Source organism: Bidens hawaiensis, unplaced genomic scaffold (assembly GCF_021521415.1).
Source record: "Bidens hawaiensis isolate Kalapana, Puna unplaced genomic scaffold, B.hawaiensis_p1.1 tig00017038_1, whole genome shotgun sequence".
In the NCBI taxonomy this organism is placed as follows: domain Eukaryota; kingdom Viridiplantae; phylum Streptophyta; class Magnoliopsida; order Asterales; family Asteraceae; genus Bidens; species Bidens hawaiensis.
This window is the reverse complement of record NW_027492578.1, coordinates 486,953-511,285: the sequence shown is the minus strand read 5'-3', so window position 1 is coordinate 511,285 and position 24,333 is coordinate 486,953. Positions and strand designations below refer to the sequence as shown.

The window sequence follows — 24,333 nt, the reverse complement described above, 5'->3', positions numbered from 1 at the left end:
AGGGAAGGACTGCGGACCTTGCACGTACCATAAATGGTGAACATAGGTAAGGACTGCGGACCTTTTACGTGTTCACGACCTTGAGTACAGGTATAGACGGCGGACTATGAACGTACTCTCGGTAGACTGAGGTTAGTGATTGTAGATATGTATGTATGTATGTATGGTAGTAAGTATGTTTGTAGAACAGAAGGGTAACTAGTTAGGTATGGATATGTATCTTCGGATATGTATGTATGTGTATGTATTGTATGGCGTCCGATTAACTAGAACTCACTCAGCGTAGCTGACTTTTAGTATGCACGCAGGTGAGTAGAATGAGACAACTAGCTTGAGCGGGCACATGGTGGGCGAATAGGAGACTGGCATCTGAAGACTCAAGATGTTTTATGTAATTGACGTTTATTTTGAAAGACAAGAATGTTTAATTAAGGCAAGTTTTGGATTGTTGTAACGTTTCATGAAAGTTTTTATATTCCGCGAAAGTTTTAATGAACTCTGATTTGTAAGAACTGTGTTTATGAGTAAATCCGACGCTAAAGTAAGGCTATCGGGTTCGGGGCCTTACAGCATTTAAGTATCAAAGCCTATACCTACACCGGACCCAATTTTTACCCGGTAATACCCGAAAACTGGAACAAGGTTTTTCCAATACCCGAAACTGGGTTTTTCAAATACCGATCTATACCCGAAAATTAACTAAAAATACCCGAAAAATACTTCAAAAAAGTGCAACCCATTAAAAAGCCCAATTGATACCCCGAAAAAAACCGAAATAAAACCGAAAAATAGGGTTTTTTCAATACCCTGAACAATTCATGGTATTCTAATACCCGGTTTTAGAATGCTCGGTTCTATACAACCCGGTGCATAAGGTATGGTTTTTAGAGACAATACCTGGACCGGAACCTGACCCAGGTATTGTCAATACCTGATTTTCTAACACCTGGTCATACCCGAACCCCGTTCCATACCCGGAACCGAGTATTAGAAAAATCCGATTTGTGCACCTCTACTTGATCATGTTTTGTTTTTTATGATAAAAAACCGTTACTAATGGTTTGACCATTGTTTAACCTAATAGCCATTAAAATCGAACCATGAACAACCCTAATCAAAACTACAGTTTTAATATATATATATATATATATATATACACACACACTTATTGAACTCAAGGATTAGCAAGAAAAGCCCTTCGTTTAACGGTTAATACTCAAGGTAATGTGATTATGTGGTATTCCATATTCCAAACAAGAATTCAAAAATATTGTTTATCCACGTTTCGAAACTCTTATTTAGGTTGTTTTCAGTTAGACTTATAGTATACTTGAAATGTTAAATTAGACATGTTACATACATTGTTTACTATTAAAAAAACGATCATTTCGTAAAAGCATCAAACAATACCGACCAAGTTCTCGCTATGCCCTATCCGGCATACGCGAGTTTAAAGCAACTAGTTAACCATAAAAGAGTTAAAATCGATTTCCATATAAGTATTTTGTGTCGCGCATTCATCGTATGTTTTATAGCAATATTTGTATTATTACGTAGTATTATATCAGATCTTTAACAATAACATACAACCCAAATCTTAATCCTAAACTACATACATCCTAATCTTTTGGATACGATTATTTTTAAAAAGGTTTACATAAAATGGTAAATTTAAAATTTTGTTCCAAGAAAAGATTGCTTTGACCATTCATCATATCATCAGCAGCATCAAATTGATGCTACCATTTGAAAAATGTGCAGAAAAAACAGTTGCAAATATCACTAACATTACAAAAGCCAATTGCCAATTAACCAAAATTCAACATTTCAGCTTCAATTGCAGGTAAAACTTTAAATAATAAAAAAATTACAAGGTGTGCAAAAACAGGTAACAAATAAATATGAAACTGAAAGCCATCTACCTCACTCAGTTTCAGCAACATTGCCATATTGCCAAGGGTTGAATTCAATCTTCGTGATGTCAGCACCATTCGTGTCTGCATTACCGACAGCATCTCTGTGTTTGGAATACTTCCCGTTGTACTCGTAGATCTCCAAATCGCCCCATGGTGTTGTGGAAATCTCTTCAGTCATGTCAAACCATCTTGGAATGAATTTTTGACCCTTTGCCTCACGAGTCCTCTTTTCAGCCCTTTGTTTTTCCTCCAGACTATAATCAAACCCAACACAGCATGTTAAATTCATGACCGAATGTGTGTGTGTGTGTGTGAGAGAGAGAGAGAGAGAAGTGCATACATGCTCTTTTCTGAGCCAGCTTTAGACAGGTCACCCTTCTCGAGTGCGTATCTATCGGACCGCAAGCGAGAATCTGAAGCTAATAAATTTGTTGGTGCGGTATCAAAGCTGTTAACTTTATGCGCGAAATATGTGTACTGAAATTTGTCATTTGCTGGAGCCTCAGCAACTCTCCAAACCTTAAAAAAATATCATCAGAAACAAAAATACTAGTGGCCTTTTTGTAATATGAAGGGCATTAACTTTAAGAATTCGGTATCAGTTATATCAGTTACCTCTTTAAGGTCAGTGCCTGGAAGTGGTTCACCATCCAAATCACAAGGCTGATAGCTCATAGCTGTGTTCCATTTGCCTGTCATCAGTATCTTTGGTTCTTCATCAGCATTATACACGTATCCATCCACTTCATAGCGACCAGCACTACAAAAGTATTTATTTCCATTAAAAATAAAACAAATATCATTAACGTGTTAACTGTGATGTCAAAATAACATACCCAAACCAACCACATGGTTGAAAGTATAGAACGACTTTGTCTCCTGTCGTCAAGTTGGTCAACACCATATCTCCTGGAGAGTCAACCCATGTCCTTCCAAATATTAGGTTGTTAACCTTTGTCGGAGGGGGAACCAATTCTAGGATTACTCCATCTTTCTTTAGCTTCAACCGTGTTCTGTAGCCAAAAGTTACAGTCAGCGAGATATTCTCATTGGTCAACGGGTCAAATCAATATTTTCTTGAAGTTAAAAGGGAGATCAAAGTTTACCTTCCAAGGGGATATACATCAAGTGAGTTGCCAAGAAACTTGGTCTTCACTTTTGAAGTTATATCATAAACAAAATGCTCATTTTCTGCATGTGCAGCACTCATTGGGGGGTGATGGCAGACCTGATACACATAAGAAAGATAGTCTATTCAATAAATTATACCACATATCACGAAAATTCTTCAAAAGTGAAAGTGCGGGATATTTGATATTATGTGAAGTATAAGAACTTTAAAATTCACCTGCTCTGCAATAAATGTAATCCCATTATGATTAACCATTTCATAGGTTTCACCAAGAATTGGATTGAATGGCTTCCAGGTCCGTTGCAAAGCATAATAATTGGATATAAACCAAGATGCTGTAACAAAAAAAAACATCAGCAATAGCACCCAGAAATTAAATGTATGTACGTGTATATAGCACAGACAAGACATACATATATAGAGTATAGACATGGATTAATGGATCATTAGGTACATCAAAAATGGCAACACCAACCCGTTATACGAAACATATCAATTCGGATGCATTTATTTACAAGGATTAGTTATAAAAGAAACAAAATGGGTTAATGATTGCAGAAGATGTAAATTCCTACTACCTCTTAAATCTATGATCAATCTAAAAAGAATATGATATTATCTTAATCATATAGCTTTTTGTAAAATATTAAATAACTAAAAAGATATAAGATTTAAAAACAAGAACAGAAAAGGTGCTACTCAACCCTCCTATTTTGCCACCTTTAGTTTATACACATGTGTGCAACTAGAAAATGGTGCATATGGTGCATCAGTGAAAAAGAACTTTCAATAATATGAGTGAGTGTATAACTGTGTGTCTGTTTGCATGAGTGAGAAGTCCTTACCTGCATACACCAATCGCATGTGTGGATCTTCACATTCATCTGCTAACTTTAGCAGGTGGGAATATTCCATTAACTAGCAAAATAATAAAAGAAACTTACAGTTAACTCAAAAAGTTATACGAAATTAATGATTATAATCAAGATTATAATATTGGATATACCTCTGCCATTTTCTGCAGCATTGTCATTGGCTCAAAAATGAGTACAGGTAGAGTAACCATGGATGTGATATCAGCACCCACGTACTTCTGCATCATTTTCCAGTGACTGTCACGATCCTGCAAATAACACATTCTGAGCCCTTCATGAAAGATGAGGTATATAACTAACAAAAAGATATGATGAAAACAAAATTGGTTATGCACAAACTAATAAGCTAAGCAATTAATGTGGAAAATATCGGATATCAGTCAAGGACCGATACTTAAATATCAGTTATCACATTGAGATATCGGTAATTTTAATATCATGTAAAATTCATATATATAGCAATTTAACACAAATAATTCAATATACTGTCCTGCCATTAACAAATTAACCTCTCACAACTTGCAAAACACTAACAATCGTAGCAAGTAGGAACTGATTTTAGACTTAAAGCAATAACATTGAACACTAAAATTTGATATACGACTTAAAACACTGATATCAAAAATATCTGTGATATATTATCGATAACGACATTCTAACCAATATTTTGACCGATATTTTACCAAGAGACCGATAACCGATATATCAGATATTATCAATCACTATATAACAAAACTCAAAACTTTGTGCTCCATTCACGTAAATCTAAGTTCAAAATTCATTAAAAACCAATCGCAATCTCGGTAAGTACCTAAAACAAAACCTAAAAAACGAGACTCTGGATAACGAAACAAAAGCTTTCACACACCTCTTGTTTCCATCTCCCTTTTTGCGCTTCAACTTCAGCATCTTCCGTCCCTCCTTCCGGATTTATCACCTCCAGGCCCTCGTAACCAAGCAAACTACCAAAACACATCAATCCAAACAAATCAGAGATGTATAAATCACACATAAGAATTCAGCATCTGACTTTAAACGAGTCATTTCGAAGATCTTAAATACATATAGTACTGAATTACACTACTAATGCAGACTATGCAGTCATCATAATTTAAAATGATTCTAAAACCAAAAGGCGTTTTAGATCTGGAACAGATCAATTACAATCAGTAACCATAATATCAAACGGATCAAAACCAATAAGCTGAACCTAATCAACCAAATTCACAACACACATATCGCCATAATTCAAGCTCAAATTGAAGTCAGATCTGAGTAATAACAAACTTACAAGTTAACCTGACTCCTAAAATTGGACACAAGCGACGAGAAGAATCCACCACCACCTTGCTTCTGCGCCATATCGATAATGAAGCCCTAGAAGGAATAATTAGGGTTTTTGTAAGCAATTGGAGCTAAAATTATTATTACAGATCTTATAATTGCTTTACAGATAGATCAAAACGAATTATTAGAATTAATAATATAGGTGCTGTGATTTCGAATTTTATATATTAATTGGAGGATACGAGAAGAAGATTAAACTTCGTTGGCGGGTGGGTTTGTCTTTTGAAGTCAACAGCGATGAAATGGCTGGCCACGTGCTGGTAAAGCGCGTGGTGGTTTTGGTTTCAAAGAGTACAAGTTTTGATGCGTGAGGTATGAGTTGTTGATGCGTTAGATATTTACAAGTAAGGCGGCTGAAGGCAAGTACGCAACTTGTCGTCCCGTTGGCTCTCCATTCGGTCAAGTTGTATTTAGACTATTTCGTTCAAAACAAGGCAGCGGGGATATTGATAAAGGTACAAGTTTTTAATGCATGAGGAACAATTGGGGATATTGTTAAAAGGTTTTTCATATGATCCAGATTTGATTTACCCAGCATTTAGTTTTAGAGGCATCATGCCATGGTGATAATTAAAGACTTGGTGATTAGGTGGCTTTCAGTAGTTAGAGTCTTGAACTGAGCGTGTTTTATCTCACCGTAATGTTGTGCCTTTGAGCGAGTGTTTACGGGTGTTGATCTTAGGTGAGGGTTTTTACCGGATCGAACAACAAGTGTATCCCAAAGTAATGAATTTAGCCAGTAGTCCGTTTCGATGATTTGTTGGCTGTTCAATCATTAGCCAACACAATTATTAATGCATTAATCGTTATATCGTTAAATGAACTATAACCAATATAATTGAAACGATTTTAACCAACATAATTAGTGGGTTGGTTTAATTAACTTTTGAAAACAACTAAATGCAGGTTAGTTTTGATTAAGGATAATTCCAAACCCGTCATTACCGAATCGCCCAATTTATTAATGAATTCATTGTTTTTTTAGATTTGCCACCAGAAAACAGAACAAGGACTCTTTCGTTGAAGATTAAGATCGGAGTTGACTTTCACCAAACATATTGTTGGATTATATCATTTTCAATGTTTTTAGTTCACCATTTGTAGTTGAGTTAACTTGAATTTTATTGTTAGATTATATCATTTCGTTTTGTTTATATATTTGTTATTAATATTATGGATTATATATTTTGTTGGATCATGTCATGTCGGTTATGGGTTAGCTGACCATTACATTGTTTTGGTCATCTTTAGCCGACCAATAACCAGCTCGTTATAACCTTCAAAGTTGATTAACTGAAACAACCATAATGAATCGTTTATGAATTTATGGTTATGGTTAGATGTTAACCGGTATGATTATGGTTTTAACCTAAACCGTCCTAAACAAACCCATGCACACCCATAGTCCACTACTTATGCATAAGCTTTTATTTTTAATCATCACACGCTTTCTAACCTTGCTTTTAAATACACAATAGGATTGAGTCATGATACCACACTCAACTATTTAGAAGGAAATCCTTTTTGTTTAGACTACAAACTCGTTAGTATATGTAGGCTTTAGACATATGCGTAGTTTTTTCGATCGACATATTTTACTGATATTAATTCTGAAATTTTATAAGAACCAAGTATAGGTTTTATGGAGCCTTTTAATAAGTATGTTTTAGAAACATATTAAATGGTTCATAGACTACGCCTATTAGTCAGGCGTTTAATGATTCAACCAATAATTTGCCAAAACAACCCTTTTAACGATTCTTAATGGTGATGTTAAGGAACACAATATAAGTAATCAAATAAAGCTATATTGCTTCTGAAGACAACTAACTATATACAAGGGAATATTTACGATTTACGAATGTCTTTATTTGTAAGCCACACAATTGATGCATTTTGTCAATATTGGTACCTTATGTTCTGTATCCTTCATGCTCTAGATATTTTCATACGAAGTATCTATGATACTTTACTACTAACGTATATAAAGTTTAAAACATGACTCCATCCGTGTTTTTTAAAATTTGACTTGTGTGGAATATTATCGAGTGTTCTGTGCATCATCGATTTCAACGTTGCAATTTAATTTTGAGCAGGATGTAGCATTCCCCCACCTAAATCTACGATGTCCTCATTGCATTTCTTATATGAATACTAGTTGAGTTGTTATCATGGAATGGATATTTTGACCTAGGTCAACTCGATTCGTATTGCCATTTTACGTAGTTTAAATTTATGTTTGGTGTGCCTTGTAGTTGCACTCACTCCTGGAACACCACTAGTTATAGATGGTATAAAAATAACTTTGATAGTGTAGGGGTACACCCAGATCAACAATCCAATGAACAAAGGCCGCACCTACACAAGATAAAAAGATATTCATAACCACAATAGAAAAAGACCCACAAGACCACACTTGAATATTCTAGAATCGTGGCATGTATCGGCCCCATAAGGGACCACACATATGATAGTACGGATGTAGATGGTATATAATTAATATAAATATATGATTGTATATATAACTATGTGGTATATTAATACATTCATTCTTTTACATTTGTTAGTGTGTGTTTTTTATATGTCCATGGTCTCTCGTTCATTATCCAACACACTACTTATTCCCTTATCCATAAGCAAATCATGATCCATATTCGTATGAGTTCGGATTTCCTTTAACAAATAGTGTAGCCTCTTTACATGAAAACTAACTACATCAAATCAAACTTTATATAAAATAATATCGATGGTAAAAAACTACAAATCATGTTTCATAGGTAGGGATAGCATGGCATCTTTTTCAGCTTTGTTAAATCATCACAGAATTCATCAAAATGAAAGATAAAATTAGGAAAATATTCTTTGCATAACTATCATTTAGTTTATGTTTTAATTATGTATGTTTTCATGTAAAACTCAAATGATTACACGATGCACCGAAAAACAAATCTTAAAGTAATTTGATACGCTAATGAACGTGTCTTATCAATGATTAATGTCGCCCAAATTGCATATGGTTTCTACTTTTTTGACCTTGGAATCTTTTCATATGTTAATCGCATTATACTTTTTAGCCTAAAATACAATATTTAAGAGCATTCTTCCCTATTTGCATGTACCTTTTAATTGAGCATTTATAACTTTATAATTATGAAATAAGTAAATAACTAGCATATATACTTTATTATATTTCATTAAAAGGTGTCTTAATCTATCTTAATATATTAAATTTCTTTAATTTATAAAAATAATCTAAATACAGTAAACTGGTTTTCATATTAGAGTGAATAAAATCTGTCTAAACGTAATTTAACACTTTCAAATAACTATTAGTTAAATTTTAAATTGACCATAATTAGGGGTAACAATTTATGGCACACTCTGAAAGGAGACGAGAACAATCATTATTTTATTGTCATATGTAACCTAACATTTGAATAAACATGTTTACGTTGACTTGATTAATCTATTTAATTAAAGGCCGACCTACTAATACGTTTAACTCAATTTTATTACCCAACTAACCAAAGTAACATGGTTACAACTTGATTATTACCCTCTAAGTTGTTTTTTACACATTTTAGAAAAAAAAAATATTTGTGTCATGTCATATGCTTAGATTACACGATGTCCGGTGTAGATTATGTATGGTGTGATTAAGTGATATGGAGGCTTGGTATGACTACAACCTCTGGTTGTATACTTATTTTAAGCTCGATTGAATAAATGGAATGCACGATGATGAAACACCAAAATGTAAGTATCTCGGTACAAGAGAGCCAACTAAACAACAATCGAAACATAAGCCCATGTAAACTAGTATAGATACTTTACCAACAAGGCAACACCTATAAAATTTTGATCGCTACAAAATATAACTTAGAAAGGCAATGATTTGTGGAAATAGAAATACGATCTAAACTAAAATTTGTCTAAACTCCATTGTGCCAAGTGTTCTAATGCGTAATTTAAGTGCACATAACAAATGGTGTGTAACCATTACTTTAAATTCTGTAAGTAATGAAAAGACCGGACGTGTTCATTTCACATAATAAAATGGAATTGGAATTTGTATAGAATTTGGAATGGGAAGGAATTGGATTTCTGAACATTCCAATAGGAAGTGGAATTTGAAGGAATTGAAATCTAATTCCATTCTTGGTGTGTTTGTTTGACAAATGAATTGGAATCGAGTTTTTTTTACGAGGATAACGGCAAAAACATTTTAATTTTTTTAGATTTTTTATTTTTTTATTTATATGTGTTATGATTTTTTTATTTTTTATTTTTTGAATTTTTTAGGGGTTTTCTATTAAGATCAAAAACCCCTCAATAAAATATTCAAAAATAATAATAAAAAATTAATAACTCAAAATATAAATCAAAAACAAAAAAAGTAAAAAAAAAACCAAAATATTTTATTTGTTGTTCTCGTTAAAAAAAAAAAAAAAAAAAAAAAAAAAAAAAAAAAAAAAAAACTCGACAAAAGATTCCAACGAATTCATTTGAAATATTCCACATTTTGGAAGGATTTAGAATCCCTTTATTTAAAGGAATTGAATTCCAATTCCTTGACAACCGAACGCACCAAAATGAAATTAAGATTCCAATTCCAACAAAACGAACATGCAATGTCATGGGATTTTAATTTCAAATCCTTTGAATTTCCATGAATTATGTGAAACGAACGCCCCCTAAACATTTAAATAGTGTATTATGAATTATGAATGTGACATGGGGAAGTGGCCACTCAATCATATGTATTTGTATGTTAATTAATATCAGCTAAATGTCACAATCGTATTCATATATTATAACTGCAATAATAATAATCTCATTTGGTTTGGGGTGACGACGGGATGCTTAAATTGTGGATAAGCACCAAGCTCCCCATCCAACACAAAAGTTATGATTTTAGTGGGTTTGTTTGCACTCTTAGTGATGATGAATTTTAAAAATATCTTTGGAAAATACAAGAATGATAATATTATTTTTCTCTGAAAATTATCCAAACATTAGTCTAACTCATTAGATTTCTTTGTTTTCTTAAACATCCAACAATAAGCATTATGCATAGCAATAATATTTAGAGTAATGTTTTGTGATATACTAAGAAATTTTAATATCTTATAATTATTTAAGCTGCTAGTCATACATAAGTTATATATGACTCGTTACATAATGTTTACTATTTGCTTATTTATTAAGGTATTAGTGAACATATGCCACTTATATATAGTTTACATATAAGACATGTTGGTGGTTCAGGAATAGATACAAAAATCTTTTAAATGCGAAGTGGATTCAAGTCCTGGAAAGTAAAAAAGAAATTTGCATTGAAAAAAAAAAGAACCTAAGTGGCTAAAACATTTCAAAATTTTAAATTTACTTGTATAGCCCCAAACGTGTACAACTTTAACTATTAGCTGATAGAAATGGCACATATTAGTCAACTTTAACTATTAGCCTTTGTATGCTGTGTGTATGTTAAAAATAATAATAAAATAATAAAAAGGGGGCTACAACACCACTACACCACTAAAATGAGAATTGCCCCTCGGTTGACGTGGCGCGACGTGACGAAAACCGCGATCATTTTGTAGCCCTTCACTACACATAGCCTAATAATGACGTATCAAACTTTTTTTGAATGACAAACACTAAATAAACCTCTGAAAGCACTCATGGAGGTTTGATGTCATGAGGCGTAATTCAGCTAGTTGTGTTTCACCAACCCGAAATATGACACATGAGTGAGATTCGAACCCAGGACGTCAAAGAGAGGAAATCCTTAGATGAATCTAAGGTAAAAATTCTGATCACCCCACCAAAGTGGTGATGACCATGACGTATCAAATTAATCTTGTATGTAATTATCTCTCTCTCTATGTGTGTGTGTATTAATTTCTAATGATGTATCAATTCTTGAAATACACATTATAAAATGTCATTGTGTTTAAAGCTAGATTTTTTTCCTTTTTTTTTTGACATTCATGTTCTTTCTTTTCACTTACATATTTTTCATTTACAGGTGTTTATGTCTAATTAAGAGAAAGTGTATATAATATCTTTTGAAATGAGTGGATTATAGCTAGCTCATCCTACATTACCACATGCATGTAAGTGGATAAAGAGGCTTAACTTTAAAGCACACATGAAAAAATGGTCCCTTCTATGAGCAAAAGTGAAAAGGAAGGCATCCTAAATGACTTTGGACATTGTTTTTGACACCCATGCTTGTATTTGTAGGCCATGTAAATTTCTTTTATCAAAAGGCATGGTTACCCACAAAAGCTAAGTACAAAGTTGGGAAGAAGAAAAGTGAAAAGAGTATGTTAGGTCATGAATACTCTTCATCATCATCCAAACCTCCTAACTCTCCAACACACCCATGTGACATAGTTTTATATCTTATAACTTGGAGATTTGTTAATGGTTGAGTAAGAAAAAATGGTTGTCGAGTTAAAATGATGTAATAGGTCAGGTTGAATCGATCTGTCTAAGTTCTAACATTTATCATCCCATATAAATAACTAATGCACTAGATGATTGAAAATGGTAATAATGTTTTGCTTTATATAAACTCAATATTGCTTACGTACAACTTATATGATACAATATGACTATTTTTCACTTTAATTGACAATTTTCATATACACTTTGTTGCACGTTTTACAAAACTTAACTACCTTAAAGGGATATATGTAACATAAACTTTTATTAGTATGTCAACTGTTTTTATCGCTACAATAATGGCTATTTATTTACCTGAGTTATTGGAGCCAATTAAGTTATTTATGAGACGTGCTGGCTGAGTAGATACACATACCTTGCTACTATGCCCCCCCTCGATTCCCCAATCTCCACGCATTTTTTTCTTTAATTTAATATCTCATATAAACTTACTTTATATAGTATTCTGATGAATATATCCTCATGAAAATACTAGGTCATTTTCAAATGAATGATGATTAGATAATTTTGAATATATCCTTTTAAAAATAATTTATTTTTCATTCAAATATCTACGTCACACGTGATCTTGTGAAAGTTTTGTTATAAACCTCGTTTAACACTATAGTCTTAAACTCAGAACCGATTCAATTCTTTTAGAGATTTAAAATGGGTTCTAAAAATCAACGTTACTATCGCAAAAGAATTATTATTATTTTAATTAGATACACAAGGTGTGAGAATACAATGACATGCATTCTGTTTTTATATATTTTATGTGATTTTTAAAATGACAAAGCATAAAATAAAGAGTTGAGCCTTTCTATTAACGGTGAAAATGCTAAAAGTGAGATTGGTTACATGACCTAGTTTTAAAAGAATCAATCAAAGCTTGGACCCGTGCAATTTATAATTTATAGACATTCCTTAAAGAAAGGTCCAAACAACCATCTAACCACTATAAGATGATAGCTTCTTTTACTCTTGCTCCTAAGTTCGTATCGCTTCGATAAAAGAGGAAATTAAGTTGATTCATACACACGTATGGAGTCGTTGAACATCACCACTCGATTCTATTGCCTAAGATGCCTCTCCCGGTAGCTTGTTGGGTTATGACAGATTTACTTCATATTCTTTACCTAAACTTCTTTCTCTTAAACTCATCGACGTCTTAATTCGTCCGATTTTGCCATATTTTTATAATCTCATATGATATTAGCCGTATTATATAGAGATTAGAGAGAATATATCTACTAAAAATCAAATAATCTATGTTATTAATTTAATTATTATATACATTCCTTTACCTTAAAACCTTCGCCCTACATACAATAATTATTATTATATTTATATTTAATTATATATGGATATAGATATTGATATTGATATTGATATGCAGAGGGGCAATACTCGTTCCTAACCTAACAGACGAGATGGCCACCAACAAACGAACAAAGAAACAACATGTACAAGTAACAATATAAAATTAAATTAAACAAATATCTGTATAATAAATAAAAGAAAAGAAAAGAGAGAAAGTAGTTAGAGAAACAGAACCTCCAAATTCTCCTTTCCTGTATGTATGTATATATTCATTTGAATCATATATATATATGTATAATCCTCAAACAATAAGCTGCTTTTCATTTTCATCTTACAACTTGTTCTTCTTCAGATCCAGTTGAGAATTAAACCCTAACCTTACCAACTACGGCATTCATTACTCCCTCAACAATTAAATCAAATCACACGGTAATGTTTCTTAATCTATCACTTCCTGATTCACCTTCTCTTTACCAATTCTAATTGTTTCTTGATTAGGTTTTGTTTCAATTCAAGTCTGAAATGGTTGAAATGAAGGTCAATTAGTGTGTGTTGAGTGTTTGTTTGTAACCGGCATTAATGGAGGATAGAGGCGGTGGATCATTCGTTGCTGTTAGGAGGATTTCACATAGTCTTGATAGAAATAACAACACTTGTAATACTACTTCAGGTATATTATTATTATTATTATTCATTGTATGCATTCATACTGATTCTGTAAGTATCTTATCATGTTCCTCTGCCATGAGTTAGATCTCTTTCAATTGATTTTAGTTTGATAATTGATGCTTATGATTACTGTAGTGCCTTTATTTAGAAGTGCACAAACCGGTTTAAAACTTTAAACCGGTTTGGTTTGGTCAATAATAGTCAAAACCGGTATATGATCGGTTTCGGTTCGGGTTGAAACCGGTTTCCTGACCAGGTTACGCGCGTTTTCAGTTCGGGTTTTGATCGGTTTCAGTTCGATTAACCGGTTTGGAACCGGTTTTGGTATAGAAAATTACAAACTGGTTCTGAACCTACGGTTCAACTGGTTCCATACCGGTTTCTACATAATCGGTTTCAAACCGGTTTGGTTTCGGTTTGATTTTCGGGTAGGTTCGGTTAACCGGTTTATTTGCCCACCTCTACCTTTATTGATGTAATAAAGTTATAATTACTTGAAACTTATGTTGATAATCGAATATGGGTACTGTCTTGTCGTCGTAAACCCTAACTTCTGTGATACTTATGAACGAATGACCATTAGTTATTTTTCGTGATGTTAGAATGAATGACCAAAATACTCTCACTCCAAAATAAAAGATAATCACTAACATTTAATTTTTTTTTTATAAAATATAGAGTTATGGAGTATAACTACCAAAATCGTCTATGAGGTTTGGTCATTTTTGCGACTTTTCTCCAAAATTTATTTATTTGTTTTTGCAATTGGTCTCTGCAGTTTCTCAATTGTTTAAATAAGTCATCTTGTAGACATTAATCCTAACTTCTGTGAGATTTATGAAATTTATGTTATTTTGACAAATGTTTTTTTATTTATGTGTAGCTGAGGCTGTTGCAGGCTCAGCAGCATGGCTTGGAAGAGGTCTCTCGTGTGTTTGTGTTCAGGGAAGAGAAGGTGACTCTCGCCCCTCGTTTGACTTGACTCCTGCGCAGGTAAGGATTTTGAAAGAATGAGTTATGGGTGAAAATGTTATTTGTGTAGGCAAAATAATGATCTGATTTTCTGTATTTAAATATGGCATTGCCAGGAACATTGCTTACAGAAGCTGCAAAGCCGCTTAGATATAGCCTATGATGGCTCAATTCCAGAACATCAGGTACATTATTTAGAAAAATACAGATTCTTGATGTTTGTATGGGTTTAAGTCTAAAAAAGAGGGACTGATCTTGCCATTTTTGGCATTTTTATTGGTGTTTTAGGAAGCATTGAGGGCGTTATGGAAGGCTGCATATCCGGAAGAGGAACTTCGTGATATAATTTCTGAACAATGGAAGGAAATGGGTTGGCAAGGGAAAGACCCTTCAACTGATTTTCGGTAAAATACATCTTTTTAACATGAAAAAACCTTCGAAATTAGTTAGTTTTTAAACTTTAAATCTGTAACAGGGGAGGAGGGTTTGTATCATTGGAGAACTTATTGTATTTTGCCCGGAATTTCCCAGTACTCTCTCTCTCTCTCTCACTCTTGATACAGTTATATTTGCATAAATATGTTTTGTTTAATTTACTTCATCTTATGCAGAAATCATTCCAAGATCTTCTTAGAAAGCAGGAAGGTGTACGGGCCATGTGGGAATATCCTTTTGCTGTAGCTGGAGTGAACATTACATTCATGCTTATTCAGATGTTGGATCTTGAAGCAGGTTTGATAGATTTATATGATTATATATTAAAATTATGTTTTAAAAGTGATAGATTTTGGGTTAATGTATTTGTGGACTAATAATGTGTCATATATGCAGTAAAACCACAAAGTTTTGTGGGAGCAACCTTCTTGAAGTTGCTTTCAGGTATATGTAACTGCCAACTGCTGTGTCTAATTATTCTGTGTATATATTTCTGCTCTGTATATCCACAGCTAGAATTAATAATGTTTAATTGTCTTCATTTGTGTGACAGAAAATGAATCAGCATTTGACCTTCTTTATTGCATAACATTCAAGCTAATGGATCACCAGTGGCTCGCCATGCATGCTTCTTACATGGATTTTAATGTATGTGCTTTCTTTCTCTTGCCATGAATTGTGTGACATAATGTAATTATAGGATAGATATTATTTTTAAAAGTTATGCTACTTTTTGACATGACATATTATTTAATTCATAAACACTGCAGTGATTAGAAAATGAAAAATTGAAAATATCCCTTGATGTGTTTTTGTACTGGAATTGCAGGCTGTGATGAAGTCGACACGTCGCCAGCTTGAAAGAGAGCTTTTGCAAGAAGACATAACACGACTTGAAGAGTTACCATCCTACAATCTACTTAGCCGATAGCTATTTGATCTGACAACATTGTTAGCTACAAAAAATATTCCACTATTTACTATGGATAAAATGTTTTACTACCACCTACCGCTTGATTTGGTTTGATTTTTCTGTAAAGAAAGCTAAAGAAGAAAAACAGTAATTTCATATGGGTGTGGGTGTGGGTGTGGGTGTGGGTGTGGGTGTGGGTGTGGGTGTGGGTGTGGGTGTGGCTTCATTGTCTAATGAAGCGGAATGATGATTGTGCTACATTTGTTCTTCTGATTGTGGGTGTGGCTAGATCTTATGAAATTATATGCCATCAAGTGTTCCAGATTTTGAGACCAAGACTTCTAGGTATTCCATAATAATATAATATGATATCACTTAGAATATTATTAGTCTTATGATTTGATTCAAGATTGTGTGACTTGTGTCCACGATTCCAGTTGGACTTGTGGAGAATCATAGATACATTAGCACACCATGTTAGAGGTGGACAACAAAACCGGTTCCTGGAACCGGTTCGGTGGAACCGAACCGGTTCCTACCCGTTTTTCGTAGGAACCGGAACGGTTCCGTTTCAACCCGACGATCCGGGACCGGTTTGACATTTTTGGAGGTGGACCGGGTAGGAACCGGAACCGAACCGGAACCGGTTCTGGAACCGGTTCGACCGGAACCGGTTCTAGCCGTTGGAGTAGTTCTAGCCGTTGGGAAACGGTTTTATGGCCGTTTTTTGACCGTTGGGGTCAAAAATGGCCGTTTTTTGGCTCCCCAAACACCCCACTACTAGTATAAATAGGTATTTGGTGTAATGGGTTCATCACAACACTCAAAACGCAAACCCGAACGCAAAAAAATACAAAAAAACGCTATTACAACGTTCTGAGTTCTCTAATCTCTTGTTTTCTCTTCTTCTATATTCATATTTGTTGTTATGGCTGCCTCACAATCATCGGTTAGTCAAGGTTCCACCGCCGGACCAAGTTTCGTTCGTATTGTACCTCATAATCGTAATCAAGAGATTTGGTGCAATTGGGATTTGGTTGAATTGAGTGACCATTCATTGAAGGCTCGGTGCAAGTTTTGTGGGATTTATTTAAACCCACTTTCGAATTCAAATTTGAAGAAACACATCGAAAGACGGTATTGCAGGGCGTTGAAACAGAACGTCGAGTCGCAACAAACGCAAATGGATAGTGAAGGCGGAATATTTACATACCAAATTTATCGAGTTCAAGATCTGAAGAAACACTAACCGGACCCCGGGCAGATTACTGGTAACCTGGGGGTTAGATAGATGTTTCCCACGAGGGGTTAGACCCAGAGAAGATGGTTCTTCTGATGACCTGCAAAACAGACACCGTGAGCTTGTCACTGAGAAGGGGGGGTTCCTCCTTGTGACCACCCTCCGGCGTGAGAATCAGACTAGATTGCTCTTTAAATATAAATGTATATTAAGAGATTGCTAGAGCAGATATCAGGTATATTATGATGATACAAGATAAGATGAGATGGTCATACCATTTGTGGTATTTATAGCCGAAGGTAGGTTTCCAAGGAGGTGTGGCCGGCTGCAACAGTGTTCCTGTTCCACCAACAGTGGCCTACGCACGTGCCCTGCTGGTAGTTGGTGGGTAGGCAGCGGCTGATAGTGACCAGGCCTGCTGTGTACTATTCCTTTTCTACCAACTGCCGGCTACGCACGTGGTATGGCAGTAGTTGGTGAGTAGGCAGCGGCTAATAGTGACACAGTACAGGAGCATGCTGCTCGCCATACTGTGGTCAATAAGCTGTCGTATCTTTAGTCAGATCTTTTTCCCATACCTCGTCAGGTACAGTACAGAAGATCTTCCTGTATTGTACGGACTGGCTTATTTGGGCGGGAGTATTCCCCCTCCCGCCACTGTGCGGGATTGTTCCCGGCTTTGCTCATTCCTTCAGGTGACACTGAATGATTGAGAGCTAAGTGCCTTGTGCGTGTAGCCTTGCTGCGCGGGTGGCCTTCCCTGATGGCTTGTATCCGAAGCTGCGGGAACAGGCGGAGTCCTTCACCATTGGGAGGCATTTCCTGCGGGAACAGCTTGCGTACTGCGCGTAAGGACGTCACGTCTCTGAGCATGGTTGGTCCTGCGGATCCAGTTGGTTTCTGCGCAGACGTCCCTCTTCAAGGTTAGTCTTGCGGGTCCAACTGGGCTCTGCTGGGACCTACCTCTTCAAGTCCCCCAGTCCAATGTTCTTCTCATGAGTGTTTAATAAAGTGAGGTGAACTTTTGGACTTAAGCAAAGGGTTTTAAAAAGGGTTTTTTAAGGTTCTCCATGGGGATTCTTCCCGCGGAAGTCCTTGTCACTTGCAGAAATTCCCGAGTTTCCTGCTTGATCTTTGGGTATGATTCGGGTAGGTCTGTAATCTCCTCGCAAGTCAGGAGCGTTGAGTCCCACTCGTGTGGATTCTCCATGAGGTTTTGGTAGTTTTGAACATAGTGATCAATTATGTTAAAACAACCAATTCCATCCTGGAGCTTCAAACAACGTAGTTCTCGACGTTCCCGCTATGCGGGGATGTTATTTCCGTTTCCGCAAGCATTGCCCAGAAGATCCTTCTTGGTTTCAATTCCCAGCGGAGCGCTAGGTATGTGAAGGGTTTTGCCTTAACACTGTACCTGCGCTCGTCTTACGGTTACTTTACTTCCAAGGTATTCCTGGCGTCAATTCCCTGCGGGTGCTGGGTATGTGAAGGGTTTTGCCCTTACACTGTACCCGCACCCGTCTTACGGTTACTTGTTTGCCAAAGTTCTTGGCTTCAATTCCCTGCGGGTGCTAGGTATGTGAAGGGTTTTGCCTTAACACTGTACCCGCATCCGTCTTACGGTTACTTGTTTGCCAAGTTTCTTGGCTTCAATTCCCTGCGGGTGCTAGGTATGTGAAGGGTTTTGCCTTAACACTGTACCCGCATCCGTCTTACGGTTACTTGTTTGCCAAGGTTTTCTTGGCTTCAATTCCCTGCGGGTGCTAGGTATGTGAAGGGTTTTGCCTTAACACTGTACCCGCATCCGTCTTACGGTTACTTGTTTGCCAAGGTAAGGGGTATTTTCCCGCTTACTTTTTAATATTTTTGAATTTTGAATTTTGAAATTCGAAGAGTTGGTGGAAGGATAAGAACAGTCCAAACCTCTGAAACGTCGTGCGACGGTTTCTTCTGACTGTGTCAGGACGTGCAGGAAGTTATGGTGACGTGACAGTACATGGTCATTCCAGACGCTTTTTCAGGCGCGTGGGTGCGATTTTTCGCTCGCGTGGCCGCGAAATTAATGGTACGCGTCCTGTCAACAGCTGTTGCCAGCTTGCTTTTTGCCACGTGTCATAGTTTCATTGCACCTTCGTTTTCTCTCTCTTCCGCATTAATTTCATCGCATTAATTGCGATTAGTATATAAAGGGGGAGAGGGTTCTTTGTAATCCACACTTTCACTCTTCTCTTCATCTTTTAAGCGATTTCCGGCGAATACTCCCCTTTTCTGGCAAGCATTCTCCCGAAATCGTTTTTTTTCTTTTGCAAGATGTCGTCTCGTGATGTCGAGTCCTCAGCCGATGACAAGAGTACTGCTGGCGAGTGCCAGTGTGCTCTGCCTGGCGATCTGTATCGGTACGTCGTCAGGAAGTTCATGCTCGAGTCTCTCGAGCCTGAGTTTCCTGAACCCCATCAAACGGTGTACGATGCCCCCAGAGGCAAGATCGGGGTTTATGCTGCATTCTTTGTTTATGGGAATCTTAGGTTCCCATTGACAAAGTTTGTCTACCGTGTCCTTGAGAGGCACGGTGTTCATTTGACTGAGTTGCACCCCATGGCGATCGCCAAGATTCGCCACTTTGAGTGGGTGTGCCGGATTTTGGGCGTTGAGCCCTATGTTGACCGCCTGATGACCTTCTACACTTGGAGGTGCATCCAGGGGTGGTATACCCTGACAACCCGAATCAAGGGTTTGAAGATTTGCGCGACCGAGCGCAGTCTTCGCGCGTGGAAGCGGGAGTTCTTCTTCATCTCCGCTCGCGCCATCCCCCTTGCCATGAAGTTTAAGAATGGGCAAGCTCTCCCAAGCCTTCACGCCTCCAACTACCAGGAGGCGGAATGGTTTTCGAAGATATCTCGGGTCCAATCTCCGGTTTACCGGTTTGCGGAGTCCGGGATGGTCATTTTGGGGATGAGCCGGGTGTGGAAGGCGGCGGATGCGCAAAAGGTCCCAATCGTCCTCGAATACGGTTCGAACTCTGTTCCTTACGGTATGCTTTGTTTCTTATTGTTGATTCTGAATTTCTTCTAACTTTTTTCCTGTTTATTTCAGAGGGGAACGACCTGCAGTCGCTCCTGAACCCGCGGGAGGCTGACGGTCCCGCTCGGATGGGTACTCGCGCTCTAGACGAGAACGAGTTGCCCATCCTAGAACAAACTGCGGATCGGTTCGTGGAGGTCTACCCGCTAGGCCACGAGATCCTGAGCGCCAGGCGGCCAGGTAAGGCGCTCTTCAACCCTCGACCCCTCAATGTTGAAACCTCTGCTGGAATTCCTCTAATCGTATGTTCTGATGAGGAATCCGCAGATGGTCCTCCGTTGGTGCGGAAGAAGAAGGTTGCCGGCGGGAAAGGAAAGGAGAAGGTGGCCTCCACTGCCGATCCGGCGCCTCGGTCTGATTCGGAGACCGAGAGCGAAGAAGTGGCGGGGAATCTCGGTGGTGATAAGATCACCATTCCGGAGGCTGTGACAACTGTCACCGAAGAGCCTAGGATGACAACGGTGACCGGCGTGAAGAGGCCGGCTCCATCGGGTTCATCCCCGCCCGTCCGTACTTTCAGGCTCAAGAAAACCCGTAAGTACAAATTTCCTTTGTCTTTAGCTTCATAGTTTAATATCGTTAACACTTATCTTCTTTACGCAGGCGTGGATGTTGACGCATTCCAGGGTGGAGCGCAGAGTGGTACCTCTCCGCCAATGACGGTAGGCTTGGTCAGCCTACCTGAGGCGACGACCCAGGCACCCGCGCCTGCTTCCGCTGGTTCAGTTGCTCACTCCTTTGAGCCGACTGTTCCAGCCGAGATGACGTCACCGCCGGCTGTGAGTGCTATTTTTACAGCATCTTTCACTGAGCCGGCGGTCACTCTTGCTGCGGATCCCGCAGCTGCTACCGCGGCGGCTTCTACCATGCCCCCGTCATCGGCACCGACGGCCGATCCATCAGGTACGCATGGGGCTTCTCGCCAATCTCTGCCACCTTCCCATCTGCCTGACCTCTTGGATGGATTTCCGTTGGGTTCAGGTGATGGGTTCGGCGGCTATCGGCCTGTTATTGACCCTACAGGTGCGTAGGGTTCTTTTGGCCCTTTTCATATTTATTTATTTATTTATTTTTTTTATCATCTTTTCCTAACTGCTTTATGTTTTTTGCAGTGTCGGATTCCAATGAAGTGTATGTTCCACGATGGAACATTCGCCGAGGAACAACCCTTCGCACCCCTGTGGAGTGCGTGGAATGGGCTTGTCACGCTGCTCCTAGTGGTGCGTTGGGGGAAGCCATGGCTAGCTACCAGGAGGGTAGGCTAACCAATGAGCTTCGGGTTCTCCTGGCCCGGATGCAGCCGCGCGTCGAGCTGCTTTGTCGTGAAAACGACAAGTTAAAAGCGGCTCGCCTTAAAGAAGTAGCTCAGGCGCGGGCTGTCCGGGAGGAGAACCAAAAACTTACCGCAGTGGCTGCGGAGAAGGAGAAGGCCTTCAAGGCCCTCGAGGTTGAAGTTCAGGCTCGACTCGAGGCCCGTTCCAAGGCTGCCCAAGCTGTTAATGAACAGCTTCGGCTGGCTAAGGAGACTGCGAGGAACGCAACCGAGAGGGCCACCAAGGCTGAAGCTGTTGCTAAGCCTCTACGCGTGGAGAATGAAGAGCTTAAAGCCAAATTAGAGGCTCTCCAGCAGGCTCATGATGCCTTGGCGATGGAAGACGCCAAAAAGCTCCAGGAGATCTTGGACCAGAGGGGGGTGCTTGACCATACTGAGCGGAAGCTAAAGGGCGTCGAAGAGGCTGCGGCTAAAGAAGTGTTGCTTGCCAACCTCAACAAGAGTGAAGCCGAACGCGCCCGTAACGAAGCTCAAGCTGCCCTCCAAGAAGCTCTGGTTGCCAAGGAATGGCTTCTTCGAGAAGCGTTGTCTCAGGTAAGCTTTTCTTGTCTTTACGCTTTTCTTTGTAAATTGAAAAAGGTTCTGATACTTGTATATTTTTTTTTCTTTGTAGGTTGTGCATCGAGTCTTTGCTGAGACGTCGTATGACGATGCTATGAGCGCAGCCCTCAACGCTTCTCACGAAGATGGGGAAAAGGTCGGCTTCCTGCTTGGTCTAGGGTTCGTTGAGAAAGGCATCCCGCCTTCCAACTTCCCTTTGTACAATGTTGATACTGAAGCTGTTTACGACCAAGCAGTGAATCAATACGCCGCCTTCCCGCATCCGGTGGTGGAGAAGGTGAATGAAGTTGCTGCTGCTGATGATGGGCTAGCTATCCTTAAGGCTTTCCTTGAACTGCCACGTTCTACTGACGGTGCTGGTCCAAGTGGAAGTGGCCCTGAAGCCTGATCCTGAAAATCCCTTCCCACTGCTAGGATAGATTTAGCTTGTATAGATTTGTTTTCTTTTAGGCGGGTAGTTACCCGGCCATTCTTGTAATGAATCATTGTGAAATATAAATCTTTTTGCGGGTAAGACCGCTACTTTCATTGGATTCCTTGCTTTGTAAACGTTATATGACTTGCATACTTTAGTTTAAATTAGCAATTTTCCAAGTGTAGAATAAGTTAACCTTTGAACGTGGTAGATAATAGGTTGAAGTTTTGCTTCCTCTTTCGTGATTGTGCGGGTAGGACCATCACTTGCACTTAGGATGGCTAAACTTTACCTATATCTGACCTGCGTGTAGGTTTTCCTCATCTTTTCTGAGGATAAGTTAACCTTTGAACGTGGTAGATAATAGGTGTGAAGTTTTGCTTCCTCTTTCGTGATTGTGCGGGTAGGACCGTCACTTGCACTTAGCAGGATGGCAAAACTTTACCTTTATCTAACCTGCGTGTAGGTTTTCCTCATCCTTTTTGAGGATAAGTTGACCTTTGAACGTGGTAGATAATAGGTGTGAAGTTTTGCTTCCTCTTTCGTGATTGTGCGGGTAGGACCGTCACTTGCACTTAGCAGGATGGCAAAACTTTACCTTTATTTAACCTGCGTGTAGGTTTTCCTCATCCTTTTGTTAGAAATTTTGTTTTGAACCGTTCGACGCGCGGTTGTCAATAGGTTACTGTTCAGTTTCCTCTTATCATGATTCATGCGGATAGACCGGCACTTTCATTTATTGGGATGACTGAACTTTTCCCCTTTAACTGACCTGCGTGAAGGTTTGCCGTTTTTTGGGTTTATGCGGGTTTTGCCGCCTTCCCCATGCAACGAATTTCCACGTAATTATGCGGTGAAAACCGGCATACTAGTGTTTAATAAATTAACCGTTCGACGCGCGGTTGTTGATAGGTTAGTGTTCAGTTTCCTCTCATGATTCATGCGGATAGACCGGCACTTTCATTTAGTGGGATAACTGAACCTTTCCCCGTCAACTGACCTGCGTGAAGGTTTCCCGTTTTTTGGGTTTATGCGGGTTTTGCCGCCTTCCCCATGCAACGGTTTTTCACGTAATTATGCGGTTGAAAACCGGCATATCCGTGTTGATAGTTCATAAAGTATAAATGTAAAATCATCAGCATCGATGTTTTAAGGAGAATCATTTCCATCAGAAGTGGCTCTTGGCCTTTTCTTTACAAATTTGGAATTGATTTACATGCAAACTGTGTAAATGAGCTCCCTTCCATGTTGTTGGGATGGGAGTGCCATCGAGCCGATACGCACCTGGTTCGGGATCTCGTTCTTTACGCAGCATGTAGTCTCTACATTGAAGCTGGAATTTTATTCGTGTTCTCCCCGGCCGGGGTTCTACACGCATCAGCCTGCTCAGCGTTCATTGCGCCACGAAGTGCGCGAGCGTCCCATCTCTGACGAATGCTTCGACCATGTCCTTTACGTCTATGCATTCTTCAGTGTTGTGGCCTTTTGTCCTGTGAAAGTCACAGTATTTGCTCCGATCAGCATTGTGACGATGTCGGATTATTTGAGGCTTTGGCCATGGGAGCTCCTCTGTGGCGAATATCTCGGTGACGCTTTTGGTGAGCGGCGTCCATCTGGAGTTCTTGTTTGACTGTACATTATCCCTTCCGCCTAACCGATGCTGCAAGC

The 24,333-nt window shown here is 38.3% G+C and overlaps 2 protein-coding genes across 2 annotated transcripts; one reads left to right on the top strand and one right to left on the bottom strand.

The window, feature by feature from the left end:
- Positions 1-1,851: 1,851 nt before the first annotated feature.
- On the bottom strand, positions 1,852-4,921 carry LOC143552799 (oxysterol-binding protein-related protein 3C-like). Its single transcript, XM_077042936.1, has 9 exons — positions 4,792-4,921; positions 4,055-4,171; positions 3,894-3,966; positions 3,265-3,383; positions 3,023-3,144; positions 2,753-2,929; positions 2,532-2,676; positions 2,257-2,435; positions 1,852-2,170 (listed from the first exon to the last, which is right to left on the bottom strand). Exons 1-9 carry the CDS (start codon positions 4,897-4,899, stop codon positions 1,924-1,926), a joined length of 1,287 nt encoding a protein of 428 aa, XP_076899051.1. The 5' UTR covers positions 4,900-4,921; the 3' UTR covers positions 1,852-1,923.
- An 8,629-nt stretch (positions 4,922-13,550) lies between these two features.
- LOC143552797 (uncharacterized) lies at positions 13,551-16,155 on the top strand. Its single transcript, XM_077042935.1, has 9 exons — positions 13,551-13,716; positions 14,599-14,708; positions 14,804-14,872; positions 14,976-15,091; positions 15,163-15,217; positions 15,299-15,419; positions 15,519-15,566; positions 15,676-15,770; positions 15,952-16,155. The coding sequence occupies exons 1-9, from the start codon at positions 13,626-13,628 to the stop codon at positions 16,051-16,053; spliced, it is 807 nt and encodes a 268-aa protein (XP_076899050.1). The 5' UTR covers positions 13,551-13,625; the 3' UTR covers positions 16,054-16,155.
- Positions 16,156-24,333: the final 8,178 nt, after the last annotated feature.